We start from the raw sequence: 19,839 nt of genomic DNA on the forward strand, positions 1-19,839 counted from the left end.
GATTTTGTTCATATTATACATAAAATGTCTGGTTCATCAGAAATGCTTAATGAAAATGTATGAGGGAAGCAAGAGCTAGAGACAGAAATACAGAAATCATCAGCATGAGAAAAATAATCGAAACCACAGACTTAGAATATTTTCACTGACAGCAAGGCCTAAGTAACTGGCTGGGACAAAATGGAGTTGAAGTTATTAAGCAACTTTGAGGCCAATGTGTTAAAAGGTCATAAACATTATTCTCATCCTCTGTAACAAGAGAAAAATAAAGGAGAAATAGAGGAGCTGTTTGCTAAGCTATTAAGGAAAGAAGGCAAATACTCTAGATTTAAAGGTAAAGCAAAAAAGAAAAACTGTGAGGCACAAATAAAATCCCAACACATTAACTAGAGATGGGCATCTAGTTCAGTCTTCACTTCCATCTTTACACTCTAAGCTACACCCCTTCCAACATTTCAGCCTAATGGTTTTTGATCTCCTTTAAGAGACTGGGAATCAAGGGATCTGGACAGTGTCAAAATTACGTGATTCTAAAAAAAAAGAATCTTTTATTCTCACTTGTATTATTGTCCTCAAGGTTCATGCAATGTAAAAATACCCTAAAAAGACAGTCTATGTATGTATATATACATTCTATGTATCCTGTAAAACTAAACACAAGAGGCGCCTTGGTGGCTTAGTCGATTAAGCGTCTGACTTCAGCTCAGGTCATGATCTCGCAGTCTGTGGGTTCAAGCCCTATGTCGGGCTCTGTGCTGACAATTCAGAATCTGGAGCCTGCTTCGGATTCTATGTCTTCCTCTCTCTCTATGCCCTTCCCCTCTCTCTCTGCCCTTCCCCTGCTCATGCTTGGCCTCTCTCTCTCTCTCTCTCAAAAATAAACATCAAAAAAAATTTTTTTAACTAAACCCAAGAAAAAGTTTTAAGTAATCATTTGTCACATACCTTAAGTGAATAAGGATTACCTGTTTCTAAGATGTATAGAACACATGAATGGAACAATTAAAACAGTTTTGGTGGGGGGTGCCTCGGTGGTTCAGTTGGTTAAGCGTCTGACACTCGATCTCGGCTCAGGCCATGATCTCAAGGTTTGTAAGTTCAAGCCCACATCAGGCTCTAGGCTATCAGCACAGAGCCTGCTTGAATCCTGTGTCTCCTTCTCCCTCTGCCCCTCCCCCACTTGTGTGCGCCCTCCCTCTCCCCTCCCTCCCTCTCTCTCAAATAAACATTTAAAAATAAAAAACAAAAGCTTTTTAAAAATTAAAAAATTTGTAGCCCTTTTCTCAAATTCTGAGTTAAATCTGTGACCAACCATAATGCTTGAAAAATTAGAATGCCAGGTAAGAAACTCTACAGCTAAACTTCTAAAAATTCTTACCTCAGAAGCAGTAGCAGCAATATTAACATTGCTTGCCTGCCCGTTCATTAGGTCCATGCTTCCCACAACATCAGTCCTTGACACTACGTTAACAGTAACAGAAGACTGATTGCTTCATGTCCAAGGCCACAAATACATTATTATTCCTGTAAAAAATAAACAGAAAATGTTTATTCTATGTCTTACTGGACGTTTAAGAGAGCAAATCCACGCCTATCACCATGCCAAGAAATAAAACACTTCAACTTCACTGAAGTTTTTTATTTTTATTTCAGTTAAGTCACTATATCCAGCTTGAGGACGATCCTGGATGCTATTTCCAAATGGTCAGAAACACCACATGGGCAATATTCGATACACGTTATTGTTATGTTCTTCATCCATAAAGCGGAAGTATAATTTTTCACTTAGTGTGAGAAAAATTCAAAAACCTTTTTTAGCTTTAAGTAAATAAAAAGTGTAAAACACCATGTGGCAAAGTAACACATGGCATAACTCAATACATTTTTTAGAGATCTGAAAGACATCTATAAATCAGCAATACTAAGTAAGTTTGTCATTGCCGATAAACTGGTTTACAAAGATGCAAGTAATTAAAAATAAAAGATTACAGAACGTGTCATAAAAATACCACAATATACGTTTGTTTATTTGTATAGGGTTTTAAAGTTTACTGAATATCTTCAATCATTATCACACTGACCTTCACAACTACCAATAGACTAAATTAAGGATGACATTATTATACTCACACAGCACAAAGAAACAGAGCTTCTGATGATGCAGGCTGGTAAATGAGGAGAGGCAAGAATAAAATTCGAGCCATCTAAAATTCTAGTCAAATATTATTTCTACAACATCACACTTCTTTCCACTTCATTGTAAGCCAGGATATTTACTTGAGCTTCGCATCCCTTTCCACAAGTAACTTGCTGGACAACGCTGTGTCGGTAACTTCTGTCTAGGATGGAATTTCTTCCTCTCTATAAAATGACAGAGGCAAATGGACTCTAAGTCCCCTTTCTAACTTTGAATTTCAATGATCCTTTTTCATAAGAGAAATGATAAGTATCTATAAATTAGGTGTTTTAAATTACACTGGCTTTAAAAACTGAGTCTAAAATAACAATAATTCTCTTGATGCTAAGTTTCCTCTCTCCGGATAAGCAATAGAGGACAGTGATTTAGAAGCAGACTCTAGAACAAGACTGCCTAAGTTTGAACCCAGAAAACTGTTAACTTTTCTGGGCTCAGTTTCCTTATCTATTAAACAAAGGTAACAGTAAGTGCCTATCTCACAGAGTTGTGATGAGGAGAAATGAATATATACAAAGCCCACACAACAGTGCTGACACGTGATAAGTGTGCAATTATGATGATGCAGATTTTGTCTACTTAATCCACACAAAGCTTAAGTTCCACAGTCTCTGAATTAAGACAAAAGCCTTAGAAATACATCTCTGGCAAAATACATGTTGGTGGGCATCTCCAAAATCCCAACTGAAAACACAGTGAATGAAAACACGCCTAAAATAGGTCTCCTGAATGTAGCAAAACATTTTGGTTTTCAAATGCTTAAAATTTACTGCTAGTTTGCATCCTTCAGTCATATCTTAAGACTATCTTCATTTCTTCAGATATATACTAAATACCTGCTAAGAGCAAAACGTGGTGCTAGACTTTTTTTAAATGAGAAAGATATTAGAAATAATGGGTTTTTAAAACCATTTAGAACCCACTTAGAAAAGTCAACGTGAAAGTGAACAGAGCACTGAAATACTTTCATTTCCTCCAATCTACGGCATTTCATTTTATAAGGTTCATTATTCTTATGCCACTATTAAGATCAACTTTTCTTTACACTGCCATATAAAATTAGCTTGATAATGCAAATTCTCTCTGAAGTCAACATTCAGTTTGCAATAACATGTTTTCAGATAATTTCATTTCATTCCACAGTCTATGCATGAAGATTAATTTAGATATGAATCCGTAAGTCAAGAGTGCCCCCTAGTGTTAAAGATTTTAATTAAATTGTTACAGGAAATGTATTCAATCTACTCTTCAAATAGGTAATTTTTTTTACTATTATTTACTGAAAATGAAGTACTATAGACCAGAAATAAACATTACACATTTTTAAACTCTAACAGTAAAGAATCAAGTTTTCTCTGCCTGGTTTTAACTTTAAAAAAAGTACAGTAAAGCATACCTTAAAGAAACTATTTGTAAATGTACTACATATCAGTGTTATTTAATGCTGAAGTGAAGTTTAAGATCTCATATGATATCACACAAACATTAAATCCTTAGATACAAACTAAGTTTATATTCTTAGTATGTATCTCAAAACCTTTCTGTGTTTTGCACACAGGAAAAGTTCAAATTAAACAAGACAAATACATACTTTACTATTTAATTTTCCTAGAGCTACAAATGACACAATCATTCATAATTATTACCAACATCACAACAGCTCTCTTCTTAATTAAATTCATTCTGAAACTTCTGAAGACAGTTAATCTTTAAATTTAAATCTTTGGGTTTAATTCCCAAAACAGGTATATTGCTTCTTTCTAAGCAATTAAAATCCAAAAACAAGGATATTGCTTCTTAATATAATACCCAAACAGGAAATCTGAAATGTGTAGATTTAGTTCCTTGCTTGAGGTCATGGAACTAAATTATTAAACTGCAGGCACGTTAGATGTGCAGGCACATCTCCTAAACACCCCACCTTCTCAATGGTATTCACACCAAGAAACCAGTACTTTTTAACTAAACGAACAAAGGATTAAAATCAAAGTGTCAACTTCTCACTAATGAATCTCATTTCACAAAAGCAGATACATATTCTTTTCTAAAGTAAGTTATGCTATCATCATTAGGAATATTATGCGAAAGACATTTAATACTTCTATAAAACATATCCTCAAAGAGTTAAGCAACTATAAGGGAAATGGTAGTGAAACACAATTAATTAGAGCAATTTCTTTGGGAACATTTAGACAATACAGAATTGATATGCTCATATACTCTGGCTTAAAATCTCAGTCCTAGAAATTCATCTCATAGAGGAAAAACTATACAGGTAAAGCTATTCAATAAAGCACAATTTACAATAGTGAGAACCATTTTAATACCTTTGTATATAACCACATTAAGGAATTCCAATGGATAATTATAAGAAAGATGAAAACAGAAATGAAGGGCTCAACAAGAGAAACTAAACTTTCCTCAGGTGCCTAGATGGCTCAGTCAGGTAAGCGTCCGACTTCAGATCAGGTCATGATCTCACAGTTAATAGGTTCAAGACCCACACCAGGCTCTGCTCTGACAACATGGAGCCTGCTTGGGATTCTCTCTCTGCCCATTCCCCCCCACCCCCCCCGACTCCTGACTCTCTCTCTCTCAAAATAAACTTAAAAAAAAAAAAAAACAAAAAAAACTAAACCTTCCTAGTATAATATTCTTAAAACTTTCATGAGGAAAAAAATGGGGTAAAATTAAAACACTGTAATTGCAGTTCAATATTTAACACTTGTTACAGCTTGCTTTCCTTTAACATTTATTTTAAAATGAATATTAAAGACATGCTTTATATGACACTCATGGAAGGCCTGAAGATTTAAGTAGCCTGTATATCATGGCATGCAGGTAAGCTGACTTTCAGCATTTGTGATAGCTAAACTCCCACTGCCTTCTTTAATTTTTTGATCTAAGAAAATGAGAGAGTCTCAATTCCCCAGTACTTTGTTTCAACAATAAAGCCATTATTCTAGCAGAAGTTTACTAAAAACATGGTTGCCTCTTAAAACCATTTCCAGTGTAACACTAAGCAAGATTATCTTCGCTATTTGCCACCCTTGAAAAGTTCAAGCTATTACAAAAGAAATTAAAAAGAAAAAAGTTCTCGTGTACATCCAGGGTTACAGGAGTCCCCAGTGCCTCCTGGAGAGAGATTTTCCTGTAAATCTGTGCTTCCACTGCTCTTTTGTCAAAATTCTAATGCCATCTTTTCACACTGGTTTATTTATGTATCTCTCCCTAATGAACTTTGAGTTCCTTGATATTAAAGACTCATATTTAAAACAAAACATGACAAAAAAATCATTATTTTCCATCTTTTCATTCAGGCACATGAACACAATACTTGACCCTCAACTACTTACTTTAGTAAGTATCTGTTAAAAGACTGAATGAATCACTGAATAAAGCATCACTCACAGGATAATGTTATATCAATGTCCAATTACAGTATAGGGAGAATGGCAATCAAATAATACATACAATACTACACACATTTAAAAGAATATGATGAGGATTTCAATTTCCAGCAATACATCTGATAAACAATATAAAAATCTTTGTATGAATGAAATTTAGGAATTATAAGTTGGGTTTTGATTATCAGTTGGATAGAAAAGGCAACCAAGAGATGAGAACTGAGACACACACACTGTTCCCCACCCCACCCAACCACACCTTTACCTAGAATAAAGCCAGCCAGCCAGAATAGTCTACTCCTTCAATGATAAAATGTCTATTTAAAAAAAAAAAAAAAAAAAAAAAAAAAAGGAAGAAAGAAAGAAAGTATACTGGTATAAGAAGATACAGAAGCTCGTCTGTCTTGGCCTGAACTTAACACTGAAGCTAGAGAAGAGTGTCCACAAACTTGTCTACAAAATAAAAACCTGTAATCCTAGGCATACTCCAGCAGGTACAGAATTTGAATTTATATACTACCAGCACAGTTCAAGACCCTCAAGATGAGAAATCCACAAAAGTAGGTTCACAAGCCAGTGAGACTCCTGGAACCCCAGGCAAATGGAGGGAACAAAAAGACAATGAATGTGGGATTCCCACAAATAAAACCCCACTGGCAAGCTCAAGATAAAAATTTACCAACTGTATAAGCAAACAACATGCTACAAGTAAAAGCAAGAAACACAACAGTTATTAGGATTACCTTCTGAGAACTTTAGATGAACACTTATCTGATAAAGGCTATAAAACAGGAAAGATTAAAATCAGCAGCCTTAAAAGAAGAAACTGAAAATGTTATGCAAAAAGCAACACAAACATTTGTTGGAAAACCAAATAAAAATGTTTCTTAAAAAAAGAAAAATATAGTAGCTAGAGAATTAAGCATCAGATTAAACAAAACTGAAGAGAATTTGTGAAGCAGCGGAGAGAAAGGAAATTATACAAAAATTCTGTACAAAAGAATTACATGCAAAATGCATAGAGATCAAGAGAAATGAAAAATAGAATAATAAGATCTAGCACAGTCTAAGAGAAGTCCCAGAGGAAGAGAAATAATAAAAGGCAATATTTAAAGAGATAAAGGCTGGGAAGTTCCCAGAATATGGGCAAGATACAAATTTCATGTTCAGGAATCACAAACCTTGAGCAAAGAAAGTAAAGAGTCATATTCTATATACATCATTCTAAACTGGAGAATATTTGTTTTAAAAGCAAGTGGAATAAGTCACTTTACTTACATATGAATAAAATTAAATGGAAAGCTTCTCAACAAAAACAATGCACACAGAAGAAAATAAAATATCTTCCAAGTGCTGAGAGAAAATAACTGTCAACCTAGAATTCCATACCCAGCTAAATTCTTATTCAAGAGAAGGCAAAATATACTTTTATACAAAGAACTTAGCACAAAATTAGTCCATATGGCAAGCAATTAAGAATGTAATACATGAAAAACTAATTTATTTCAAAGCAGAAATAATTATCTTAGTCATGACTGCTAATATGATTAATGTTTTTAGATTACTGTCAAAACATTTAAGAGTTCAAAACTAACTTCTTTAACTACTTTTAAAAACAATCATCTACTTTCATTTGCAAAAAAAAAAAAAGGAAAACTACTTCTCCTTTTATAGAAAATCCTATCGTTTGTTTTATATATTGGAATATACAAAACAGTACAACAATCACAATAAAAGCTAATATCCAGGAGTGCTTATTACCTGGCAGGCTTGCTGAGAACTTTTTCATTACAAATTCACGGGATCATCAAAACAATTCTATGAAGTAATAACATTATACCCTATTTTTAGAGGGGAGGGGAGAGGAGAGGAGAGGAGAGGAGAGGTAACTTGCCCAAGCTTGCACAGTAGGGGCAGACAGCTGGATGGGAATTAAAAAGGGAGGACGGATGGGAAGGAAAAATCAAAAGACAAAAAAGACAGATGAGTTGATAAATGGATAGATAAAAAACAAACAAACCCAGGACAGAGGCGGAGGGTGCAGAAGAGAGAAAGGAAGGGTCAAGGGGAGAAGGAATTGTAGGGAAACAAAATGAGGGAAGGAAGGAAACAGAAAAGAGAACCTAAAACGTTGTTCCTACTCTAAGTTCATAATATGACTAGAGGGGAAAAGAGCAGGAAATGAAATAAACAGAATACTACTATCTGTTAAACTTCTATTCAGCTTCAAGAGTCACATGATTTCTACAGGAAGAAATAATGTTTAGGTTTATAAAGACAAGTTGAAGGTTCGGAAGACAGGAAAAGTAAAAACACCATAAACGACAGTGCAAATTTAAAAGTGACGACCCAGAGAGGAGGTCCAGTGTGGAGTGCTGGCCTGCTTGCTCAGGAGAATTTTTGTGATGGACTCCAGAAAAGTTCTAAGAAGTCACAGGACCAGACTAGGGAGGGTCTCAGCTGTTGAATGGGGGAAATTTAGACTGGAAGGGACAAGCAAGGAATCATGGAAGGTTTCTAAATAGGGAAGAAACCTTAGAAAAGTAAAACCAGTATTTCAGGGTTTACTATGCCAGAGGTGTGCCACAGGGTCTTAGGGAAGTTGAGTAGTAAACAACACTCTTCCATCTTTTGCCACAAACAGCGAAGCATCTGAAGTGCTGTACAGACCCCTTCCCACCCAAGCTTTTCCCATCTCTGCTCTCGAGGACCCTCTCCTAGTCTTCAGCTGTGCAAACTCTCCCATAGTCACAATGTATCCCCTTCACTTCAATCATCTTTATCCTACCATCACCAGTTCCTAATTCAGAAGCCCTGATGCCATGGAAATGGCAATCTCAGATGGTATTTTAAAAAGTGAACAGAATTCATGTCAATTCATGAACAACACTCCTCCGTAACTCCACCACCACTCCTGACCAAGGAACAGAGAAAGCAGTTCAGTGGTAAAATCATGAGATATAGAATACCAATTCCAGGGTTTTAACCAAGTGCATTATGCTAGGTAAGTATCAGTGAACTTTGGTTTCTTCACTTACAAATACGGGATGATAAAATATACCTCAGAGAGATTTTGTAAGAATTACAAAAAAAAAAATCACTCAGGAAAAACTCCATGCATCTAGAAATGGCATAGCATAATGGGAAGAACACAGATTTTAGAATCAGAAAGCCCTGGATTCAAATCCTGGTCTAGGGCACTACCAGCCAGCTGTAAGGCATTGGGCAAAGAACTTTGCTAATATTTCAGCAGAGGCACCAAGTCCATCCATCAGTGATGTGGCTTAAAAAAAAAAAAAAAGGAGGAGGGGCACACCTCTAAGAGCCCCTCTACTTCTAAATTCCAGAAGCCTGTGAAAATTACAATATAAATCAATGGATTAAAAAGAGTAAACTATTCCTCTAAATAAAGAATTTCAAAAGTATATTTTAAGACATAAGTACACTGGAAAAGAAATTTACTAAATGATTAAAAACACTGTAAACATGTTGACTAATAACAACTGTATCTCTCAGGACAAAAAAAAGATAAATCTACAAATAGTTTGCAATACTAAGCCACTGAATTTAATGAGGAGGAGTCCCTCAAGAGAGACACCTCTCAGCATGATGGCCAACTAACTTCTACATGTAGATTAAACACAAATGTTATAAATTATTTTATGAATTTATTCAAAAGTATACACCTTGAAATTATTCCATATATCGCTAGTAGTGCAGAATAAGTGATAACAAATTCTAAGCTACAATTCATTCTTAAAAGATGGCAAGCATCGTTTAAAACAACAGCAATCACATGGATAAGAACACACCAAACTGTAAGGAAAAAAGACAAGTTTTACATAAACTTCAATCACTGTAAGCCAATCACAATGACAGGTTTAGCAATTTTACACCACCAGGTTGCAAAAGAAAAAAACAGTTGAAAATGTCTAAATTAATCTACACATTTAGAAGTCTCGCGTCAAAAGAGCTAAATTGTTTTCCAGTAAGGCTGCTAGATCACTTACCAAATTATTAAACACTTTTATATTTTTTCCAGGCATATATTTTACATACATACTGAAGATGTGTGACGATTATTTTCAAAACAAAGTAAACTAAGATCTTAAAAGGAAAAGGGTAAAGATAGCAGAAAACTGTTTCACCTTTCTCAATGCCACCTTATTACCCTACCTCAAGAAGAGTGCGTATATTAAGGACAATGAAAAGAAACCAGCCCATTAAAAAAATGTTTTTAATCTTTATATTTAAAGAGAGAGAGAGAGAGCATGTGTGCACAAGCAGGGGTGGGGCAGAGAGTGAGGGAGAGAGAGGGATCCCAAGCAGGCTCTGCGCTGTCAGCACAAAGCCTGACATGGGGTTTGAACCCACAAACTGTGAGATCGTGTCCTGAGCTGAAATTGGGCACTCAACTTGCCTCTGAGCCACCCACGCGCCCTAAGAAACTGGTCCATTTGATATATTTGTACTTCACCATTTATAAAATAGTAGCCTTTATTTCCCAAAGTGTAAAAAAGACTTAAAAATAATGAAGCGACTTCAAAAAATTCACTAGGATTACAATGATTCTACCTTAAGTCAATAGAGATTCTATACATAATAAGCCTTTCAGATGTAATTTTGTTGCATCTGTACTGAAGTGTAGAAGTAATGGAATGATCGATTAACTGACCCATATCTTACACAGAGAGTTTATATTTCCATTTACCTAACTGGCCCCAAACTAAATACTTGATGAGAGATTTTCAAATAAATGAGCATTAAAGGGGAAAATCTTAAGTAAATCTCTATCTTCAGTAAAGATTCCCTGATGATAATTTGCCAATTTGCCAAGTGATCCTAACACGTAAGAGCTCTGAGATCTTCCACGCAACCTGGCCCAAAATATAAATACAGGTTAACTAGGATTCAGATAACAGAAAGTTCCAAGCAAAAAGATAAACTGTGCTCCACATGTTTGTTTTGTATGTTTTTGGTTGTGGTGGGTGTGTATACATTTTAGCCAGAAGCTCTATTCAGAAAGTCAGCCCATAAAAGTCCATTTAACTCATAAAACGATGTATCTGGAATAAAACAAAAATCCCAACATACTGTACAGATTAACAAAACATGAAGACAATCCAGCTCAATCAGAAATAGCTTTATGTAACTGGCAGATGTGTGCCACTGCAGGCTCAGAAATGGTCAGAGAAAAGAACTCAGAACTCAGCCTGGTAGTATCAAACTGTGGAACAGACAGAACGGTAGGTCAAGGACTCCATGGTTGAAGTGAAAATTTCACATGCGCTAACAGTACAGCAGTGCTTCCTTCAAGCTGCAAGAAAAAAGAAAGAGCCTAGAAAGAAGAGCAATTAAATAGCCTGGACACTCAAGAGGTTCTTGTACTTGAAATGCGAGACTAAGTCAAACATCACAGAATAATCCATAGGCAAAGGATTATACACCATGCAACACTGTAGCCACTAAAATATCACAGAAGAAAACTCAGTGATGTATAGGAAAATATTCACAGCATACTGCTAAGTGAATAAAGCAATTTACCAAACAGTATTTAAGGTATAATCCTTTCGTTTATCATTATCACTATTATGCTGTAGATCAGAGATTATACCAATATGCACTACAATGTAGCTATCTCCATGTTTCCAAGTCAATTTCTTCCTAACTTTGGCTTGCTTACTTATATATTTCAAAATTTCTACAAAGACATTATTTTAATTAGAAAAAAGTAACAAAACAAAACAAAACAGTGTTTTCCCACAGATTGCTTATTAGTTACAAGAGGAAAATAAGTAACTACACTGTGTGAAGAAACAGGACGACACCCTGAGTGTGTGGATCAAAGTTGCCATTGCCAACTAGGAATGGAAAGACATCATGTGGTTCTGCCATGATACTCTGTGAAGGACACATCACTTATAAGTAGTTGAGCTGAGGATGCATAACCTGAATCTAATCTCAAGGAAATGGATAAAAATAAACTGAGGAACATTCTATGAATTCATTCTTTTAAAAATCTCACAGCACAAATAAAGGCTGAGGAACCAGTACAAATTTAAACTCAAGAGACAACTAAAGAGGCTGTACTGGAGGGCAGTAAATGATATTATTGGAACAATTCACAAAATTGAAATATTGACTATAGATTAAAGTACTGTATCAGTTTCCTGAATTTGATAACTGTGATGTGGTTACATAAAAGAATAATTTTGTTAAGAAATACAATTGAAATATTAAGAGGTAAAGGGGCATGCCAACTATTTTCAAATATTTCAGAAAGACAGCATGTACATGTATGTGAGAAAGAGAAATAAATGATAAAGCAAATGGGGCAAAATGTTTTAAAAAACACTGGTGCCTTTTTGACTTCTATACACCTATAACTTTTCTGACAGTTTGAAATTATTTCAAAACATAAAGTGCAAGGGGGAATCCTGTTCATTCTCCTGAATTATACAGAAGTGCCTCAACTTAAAAACCTTTAATTTGCAAAATTTCATAGAAACTAAGCTACATATCCAATAAAAAGTACAACTCTTCCCACCAACAGATGGTGTTAGTGGTCACTTTTGACTTCAGAGCCAAAATGGTCTCATGAACAGTCTTTTAGAATTAAGCTATATATGTTCACAAATATTTTTCTCATGCTAATACAAAGAATAATACAGATGAATATTATTTAAGAAGTGGAAGATCTTTGGAGATCTCAACTTAGGGTACACTTCAAATCCTTTATTTTAATATTTGTCCCCCTTATCCCAGGGCAAGCCCTACCAAGCCGCCACCACTCTTCATGAAAAACCATGGCTGTAGTAATTTACTAAAAAGTGATGGAAACTGTTGTATTCTTCACATGTTCAAGAATGAAAGAAGGGGAAGAAAACTGGAAGTAAAGAAAAAGAAAAGGAAGGGGGGGAAGTAAGTTTACTTACTCACTGCTTTATCCCAATCCCCTGATTTTACAGAAGACAACAATCCCACGGGAGGTTATGTGATGCGGCCAGGCTCACTTAATCAGTTAATTGCAGAGGTAGGTCTTAAACGCAAGTCTTCTGTTTGCTAATCCTCAGTGCTTTCTACAATGCCAAATTACCCACTCCCTAACCAACCCTTAATTGTGGAAACGTGGAGGTGGCAGAGGGTGAAATATCTAGTTTCTCTCCACCTTCATTTCTAATAGAAGTTCATGAGGTGAATAAGGTAAACAAAAGAAATACCATGTATATAAAGGCTAGGATGGTGAAATCCTTTGACACTGGCATTCAGGGAATTGCCAATCGTTAAGTACAGTATAATTAAAAAGGGCAAAATGTAAAAAAGAGAGGAGAAGCTTCAATAACGGAGTCTGGAGAAGTAGGTAAAAAAGGCAATGTTTGTTACAGTAAAAAGAAAAGCCTGGACTTCATCCTATAGGCAACAAAAAGAGTCCTTATAAATGGACTACTAAATTATATGATCTTAGAAGTTTCATTCAGAAGGAGAGATAGTATTATACACACAGAGACTGTATTATTTATTCCTATTGAATTCTGAAGTCTCAATAAATAAATACCAATGTGGTAACCTCAGGTACAATAGATCCTCAATGTTATAAGGAATTTTGTCCCAGAACATCTTGAAAATCCCCAAATTTGAAAATACTACTACGGCATATAACACATTAAAGTGTAACTAATTTTTTTTTTTTTTTACTCTTACAGGCCGTTTAATGATTCTAAAAATACTGAAAGAATTTATACTTATGCAATTGCAAAGTAGACTCATTTATACCATTGATTTAAGCCACCAGAGAATTTTACATTTTACTCATTAATTTATCCAAAATTCCTCTTCCCATACCTATTGCTTTTTGCTTCTCTTTGGTCACCAGCACCAGGAGTTATTTTATTTCCCTATAGATATAGTTATATTATTTCCCTATAAAGCCCCCAACCTCTTCCTCCAGTTGGGCTTGCAGTTTTGAAGGCCTTAGCCTGCTGCAACCTTCTCTTCCCAGTAAAGCAATAAAGTTATCATTCCTCTTTATCCCAAACTCTGTCTTTGTGTTATATTTTGGCTCTGGCGCAGAGAGTTCAGTTTGACAACAGTGTGACGGACTAGTATCACATCTGTGCTCAGCAAAATTACAAATTATCATATGTCATACACTCATCAGTCATTCCCAGAATAGTGAAAAACACAAGTGTTAATTTGTCAAAGACAGGTATCTATTCTATTTGCAACTTACTAGCCAAAAAAGCGTCATGTACTCTTATAGTAAAAATTCCACTGGATGTTTAAATGTAGCAATGCCTATGACAACATAAATATTTGCATGACAACTTGTATCTCACACACACACCTTAAGATAATTTCAGCAGGATTTGAATAAATCTTGTTTTAGTAAATTTACAATATAGTTTTCCATCAGGACATTTTATTCACAACTGAAAGAAGTGGGTCTCTGAAGATTAGTTTACTCCTGCAATATGTTCCTGGGGCCACACACTGATTAGAAGAAGAGAATTTCCTGTATAATTATCAAGGTGCTGTAGAGATTGGAACACTGCTCTTCATTTAACAGCCCAAGGTAAACATTATTATACTCAACTTAGAAAACTGAGGTTCAGGGAGGTTAAGAAGAGGTATCTTTTTTTTTTCCACTCCTCTAAATATAATATTTAGAAATTAAGAAACTCAAGCCTTATAAGTCATTCTGATTCTTGACTTTGGGTCAAAGATTTTGCTTATTGCTTTTCATCAGCTTCCAGCATTTGAGGCTGCAGACTTGCCCTTACTTCTTTATAAGCTCAAATTTAGTGCTTCCAAGATGGCCAATGGAAAGGCATTCACTTGCCCTTAAATGCTAGATTTCACCTAGTAAAATGCTAGATTTCAACTTAGTAAAAAACAATAGCTAACTGAATTAAATGCCCACTATACCAATTTACGAGCAAGTACTTCACATATATTATCTCATGCAATCTTCATAACAATGCTGTAAGTCAGATGCCACTATTCAAGAAGAGGTATATCTCTCAAGAGCAAAGAAATCTTCGGGCACCTTGGTGGCTCAGTTGGTTAGGCATCTGACTCTTGATCTCGGCTCAGGTCATTATCTTGTGGTTTGTGAAATTGAGCCCTGTGTCGGGCTCTGCATGGACCCTGCTTGGCATTCTCTTTCTCCCTCTTGCTCAAAATAAATAAATACTAAAAGAAGAAAAAAGGAAAAAAAAGAAAGAGAGCAAAGAAATCTTTCCTAGAAGTCTTCCTCCTTCATTCTCCTCTCCACCCCACCCCCATCCTTGCAAGTCTCAGTGGCTACAAATCCTTCATACTTATTTATGTCTGACAAAGAGGAAATGTCAGGGAAGTCTTCACTAAGAATCTGCTATTTGAAATGAGTCTTAATGAGTAGAAACTGGGCAGATGGAGGGGAAGTAGTATGGACATTCCTGGCAAGAGAAAATAATACTTGCAAAGACAGAATGGAAGAAACTGGCATGGCAGAAGAGTATTGGTAAATTCTTTGTAGAAAAAAAAAGTGTGTGTGTGTGAGAGAGAGAGAGAGAGAGAGAGAGAGACAGACAGACAGACAGACAGACAGAAAGAGCGACAGACAGAAAGAGTGAGAGGAAGAGGGATAGAGAGGGAGGCAGGGAACATGGATAATATGTTGCAAAGACAGACTGGAAACAGATCATGAAGCATGTACAACAGCATGGGAAGAAACATGCACTTTATTCTCTAAATCAAAAGTTGTTAACTAAGAGACCATGGATTAAATCCTAGAGCCATGAACTGCACAACTTCCCAGAAGTATGAAAATTGTGTAATGAGCACTCACAAAAATTAATTTTCCTGGATCCACAGCTATCCAATGATTTTGAAAGGGACTCAGGAATAAAAAGTGGTTAAGAATCACTATTCTGGGTGACTGGGAGTTACTGTATAATTACAGGCAGAGATGTATGCCATAACACTTTTATTTTAGAAAAGGAACTGGCAACATGTGTGGAGGCTGGCGGATTAGAAAGAGAACCTTAAAAGCAGAAACAGCAATTATTGCCCTACTTCAGCCAGGAGATTATATTTTTAAAAAACTAATTCCATAGAATTTTCAAAAGTAAACTTGCTGAATTTGTTGACCATCTGCAAATGGGTTGTGAGTGAGAAAGGAAGTAAGCATGCCTTATCATTCTACTCCTCCCTGATAGTTGAGGTCATTCACTTATTTCATACCATCATCTGCAAAAGCCATTAAGTTCAACAGAGCAGGTGCAAGTGAAAGGGTACCACTTTCCTCCATTTGCAACTACCACTAGGAAACTAATCAGATGATGCCAAATGTCCCAAAGAGGAAATACTGATGGTGTAGAACAGGGGTTTGCAAACTACGGCCACAAGCTGAATCCAGCCCTGTTTTTGTAAATTAAAATTGTTTTATTGGAACACAACTACACTCATTCATTTATGTATTGTTTATGGTTCCTTTCACCCCACAAAGGCAGGCCTGAATAGATGCAACGGTGACTGTATGGCCTGCAAAAAAAAGTCTGAAGTATTTACGATCTGGGCCTTTACAAAAAGTCTATTGATCCTTCATCTAGAACAAAACCAAGGGCAGATTCTACTTCAGAAAGCACTCCTCAGATGAGGGTATGCAGGGAAAGGCTGTACACAAACCAAATTCAGCCAGGTAACATTAATCTTCCGGGGCAGCTGCAGATATATCTATAGTAGCAGCAAGTTACTCCTCATCAAATCAATAAATAAGATCTAAGAAAGAATCTATTGGAAAACCAACACTCCACACAAGCAACATATTAAGAGCCAATGTTCTCAACCCAATCCAAATCCTCTTCCTGAGGCCTCATTCTTCCACTCAAACATGTCTTCTCCCTCCCTCAGGTTCTCTTTTAAGATGTAAAAAGAAGAAAATACTAAGATTCAAGTATCATGTAAAACTGCTGAAGTATCTGATCTGGACAAGAGTCTTGGTCTATTTGTGTAATTTGGGCAAACAGGTGTCTAGATAGGCATTTTAATCTTTAAAAAAAAATTTTTTTAACGTTTATTCATTTTTGAGAGACAGAGAGAAACAGAGCATGAGCGGGGAAGGGGCAGAGAGAGGGAGACACAGAATCCGAAGCAGGCTCCAGGCTCTGAGCTGTCAGCACAGAGCCCGACACGGGGCTCGAACTCACGAACCATGAGATCATGACCTGAGCTGAAGTCAGCTGCTTAACCAACTAAGCCACCCAGGCGCCCCTTATTTCTTGATTATTTCTAAGAAAAAGGTTATAACTGACTTCTGCTTTGTGTGTATTTAAATAATTATGTGAAAGGCACAGCAAGGATCCATGTTAAAAAAACAGTTTTTGGTAAATCTTTCATCAATTCATATATGTATTAGGATCTTCATTGCATCACTTTTTCAAAACAGCTTTATTTATACAGAGGTGGCATGCAATAAATTGCACATGTTCAATGTATACAGTAAACACCCATGAAAAAATCTCTACAGTCAAGATAGCGAACATAGCCACTTGCTCCCAAGTGCCTGGTTTCTCTCATTCAGCAAAGTTACTTTGAGATTCATCTGTGTTGTTTTGTGTGTCAACAGTACATGCCTTTTTATTGCTAAGTAGTATGCACATACCATCATTTGTTTACCCATTCATCTACTGATGAGCATCTAGATTTCAGTCGTTATTACAAATAAAGCTGCTGTGAAGGTCAGTATGGAAGTATTTTCTCTTCAGTAAATATCTAGGTAGAATAGCCAGTAGGTCTATATCTAACATTTTAAGAAATAATCAAACTATTTCCTAAAGTGGTTGTACTATTTACAAACTCAACAGCGAAGTACAGAGATCTAGTTCTTGTATACCCTTGCCAACACTTGGTAAGCCTTTTTGGTAATTCTAATAAGTATGAATCAGTAGCTCACCTATGATTCTGATTGGCATTTCTCTAATGACCAATATTACATGTAATATAAGTAATATAAATATAAATATTTTGAGAGTTCTTTACATATCCTAGATATAAATCCTTACACAACTGATTTGCAAATATTTTCTCCCATCCTACAGCTTGTCTTTTCATTCTCTTAATACTTTTTGAAGAGCACACATTTTTAATTTGACAAAGTTCATTTATCAATGTTGTTTTATGAATCACGCTTTTGGTGTTACATTTAAAAATATTTGCCTTAGGGGCATTTGGGCGGCTCAGTCGGTTAAGCTTCCAACTTCAGCTCACATCATGATCTCATGGCTCAGAAGTTCAGGTCCCACACTGGGCTCTCTGCTGTCAGCATGGAGCCCACTTCGGAACCTTTGTCCCCCCTCTCTCTTCTGCTCCCCCACTGGTTCTCTCTCAAAAATAAAAATATTTGCCTAACTCAAGATCACAAAGATTTTCTCCTGTTTTTGTCTAAAAGTTCTATAATTTTAAGTTTTTATACTTAGGTCTATGATTCATTTTGAGTTAACTTTTGCAGGCAAGATACAGAGTGAAGTTCATGTGCTTGTATATATTGATACCCAATTGTGCCAGCATGATTTGTCGAACAGGCTATCCTTTCTTCATTCAACTGCCTTTGTACTTTATTAAAATTCAGTTGTCTATAATATGCATTGGCTTATTTCTGGACTCTTCTATCCCACTGATCTATTTCTCTGTGTATACACCAATACCATACTGTTTTGACTGCTTTAATTGTATAGTGATTGTGATATCAGGTAGTACTGACTCTCTAACTTTGTTCTTCTTTTTAAAAATTTTTTTCTGCTATTTTAGATTGTTTTCGGTTTTACATGAAGTTTAGAATCAATGTGTTGATTTCTATGTGTGTGTGTGTGTGTGTGTGTGTGTGTGTGTGTGTGTGTGTGTGTGTGTGTATATAAAAGCCTGCTAAAATTTGGGAATGGGATTGCACTAAATCAACAGATCTATTTGGTGAGAGCTGTCATCTTAGTAACAATCAGTCTTCCAAACCCATGAACAAGGAACACCACCCCAGTTATCTAAGTATTCTTTAATTCTGTTCAGCAATACTGTGTAGTTTTCAGTATTTCATACATGTTGCTATGGCCAATGGTATTGATTTTATTAAATTTCAATTTCTGTTTGTTACTAGTTTATGAAGTGTAACTGATATTCATATATCGATCCTTTATCCTGCAACTTTATTAAACTCACTGATTAGTTTTAGTAGTTTTATAGGTTCCAACAGATTTTCTACAGTTCTGCCATCTGCAAAAAAAAAAAAAAAAAAAAAAAAAAAGATACTTTTACTTCCTCCCTTCCATTCTAGATGCCTTTTGTTTTTTGCTTGACTACACTGCCTAGAACCTCCAGTATACTATGGAACAGAAGTAGTCAGAGTAGACAATCTTGACTTGTTCTAGGTCTCAAGGAGAAAGCATTTGGTCTTCCACCATTAAAATTACATTATCTGTAGTTTTTTCAGAGAGTTTGCTCAGAGTTACTATCTGGAATGGAAGATTTAATAAGATTATCAAATACTTTTTTCTTTCTGCATTTACTGAGATAATCCTATGGCTTTTCTTTTTCAGTTGGTTAACAGGGACTTATACTGATTGCTTTTTAAATGCTAAACCTACCTTGAATTCCTGGAATAAACCCCACTTGGTCATGATGTTTTGTTTTGTTTTATAAATGGTTACATTTAATTTGCTATAATTAGTTTAGAATTTTTGCATGTATGCTCATGGGGGATATTTCTGTATAGTCTTCTTTTCTCCTAATGTCTTTGTCTAGTTTGAAATATAAGGGTAATACTAGCCTCACAAAGTAAGTTAGGAAGTATTCCTTTCTCTGCAACTTTCTGAAAGTCTTTGTTTAGAACTGGTATAATCTATTCCTTAAATATTTAGAATTCATTAAATTCTAAATTTAGAATTTAGAAGCCATCTGGGCCTAGAGGTTTTTTGGTGGGAATATTTTAATAGTATCCATGTCTTTAATAGATACAAGTCTATTCAAGTTGTCTATTCCTTCTTGAGTGTAGTAGTGTGTATCTTTTGGAGAATTTGTCCATTTCATTTGTGGTGTAAAATTTATAAGCATAATGCTGCTTATAATACTCCGTTATAATCCTTTTATTGTGTGTAGAATCTGTAGTGATGTCACCTCTGTCGTTCCTGATACTAACCAGTCCAGTTAGAGCTTTATTTACTGTACAGAACTTCCCAAAGAAACAGTTTGTGGTTATCACTGATT

General features: G+C 35.6%; 1 protein-coding gene across 6 annotated transcripts in view; it reads right to left on the reverse strand.

The window, feature by feature from the left end:
* Positions 1 to 19,839, reverse strand: part of RALGPS2 (Ral GEF with PH domain and SH3 binding motif 2) — a 170,167-nt gene that overhangs the window by 131,870 nt on the left and 18,458 nt on the right. For 5 of the 6 annotated variants that reach the window (XM_086694699.1, XM_086694697.1, XM_086694698.1 and 2 more), the window contains exon 2: positions 1,379 to 1,524. In XM_086694699.1, coding sequence (XP_086550825.1) covers positions 1,379 to 1,435 — 57 coding nt within the window. In that variant the 5' untranslated portion in view covers positions 1,436 to 1,524. Of the gene's footprint in view, positions 1 to 1,378; positions 1,525 to 2,130; positions 2,362 to 19,839 lie in introns of all 6 variants that reach the window. The other variant, XM_086694694.1, reaches the window with a different exon arrangement.

The sequence above is a fragment of the Puma concolor genome, chromosome E4, assembly GCF_028749965.1.
Source record: "Puma concolor isolate L17-30 chromosome E4, mPumCon1.1.hap2, whole genome shotgun sequence".
Classification (NCBI taxonomy): domain Eukaryota; kingdom Metazoa; phylum Chordata; class Mammalia; order Carnivora; family Felidae; genus Puma; species Puma concolor.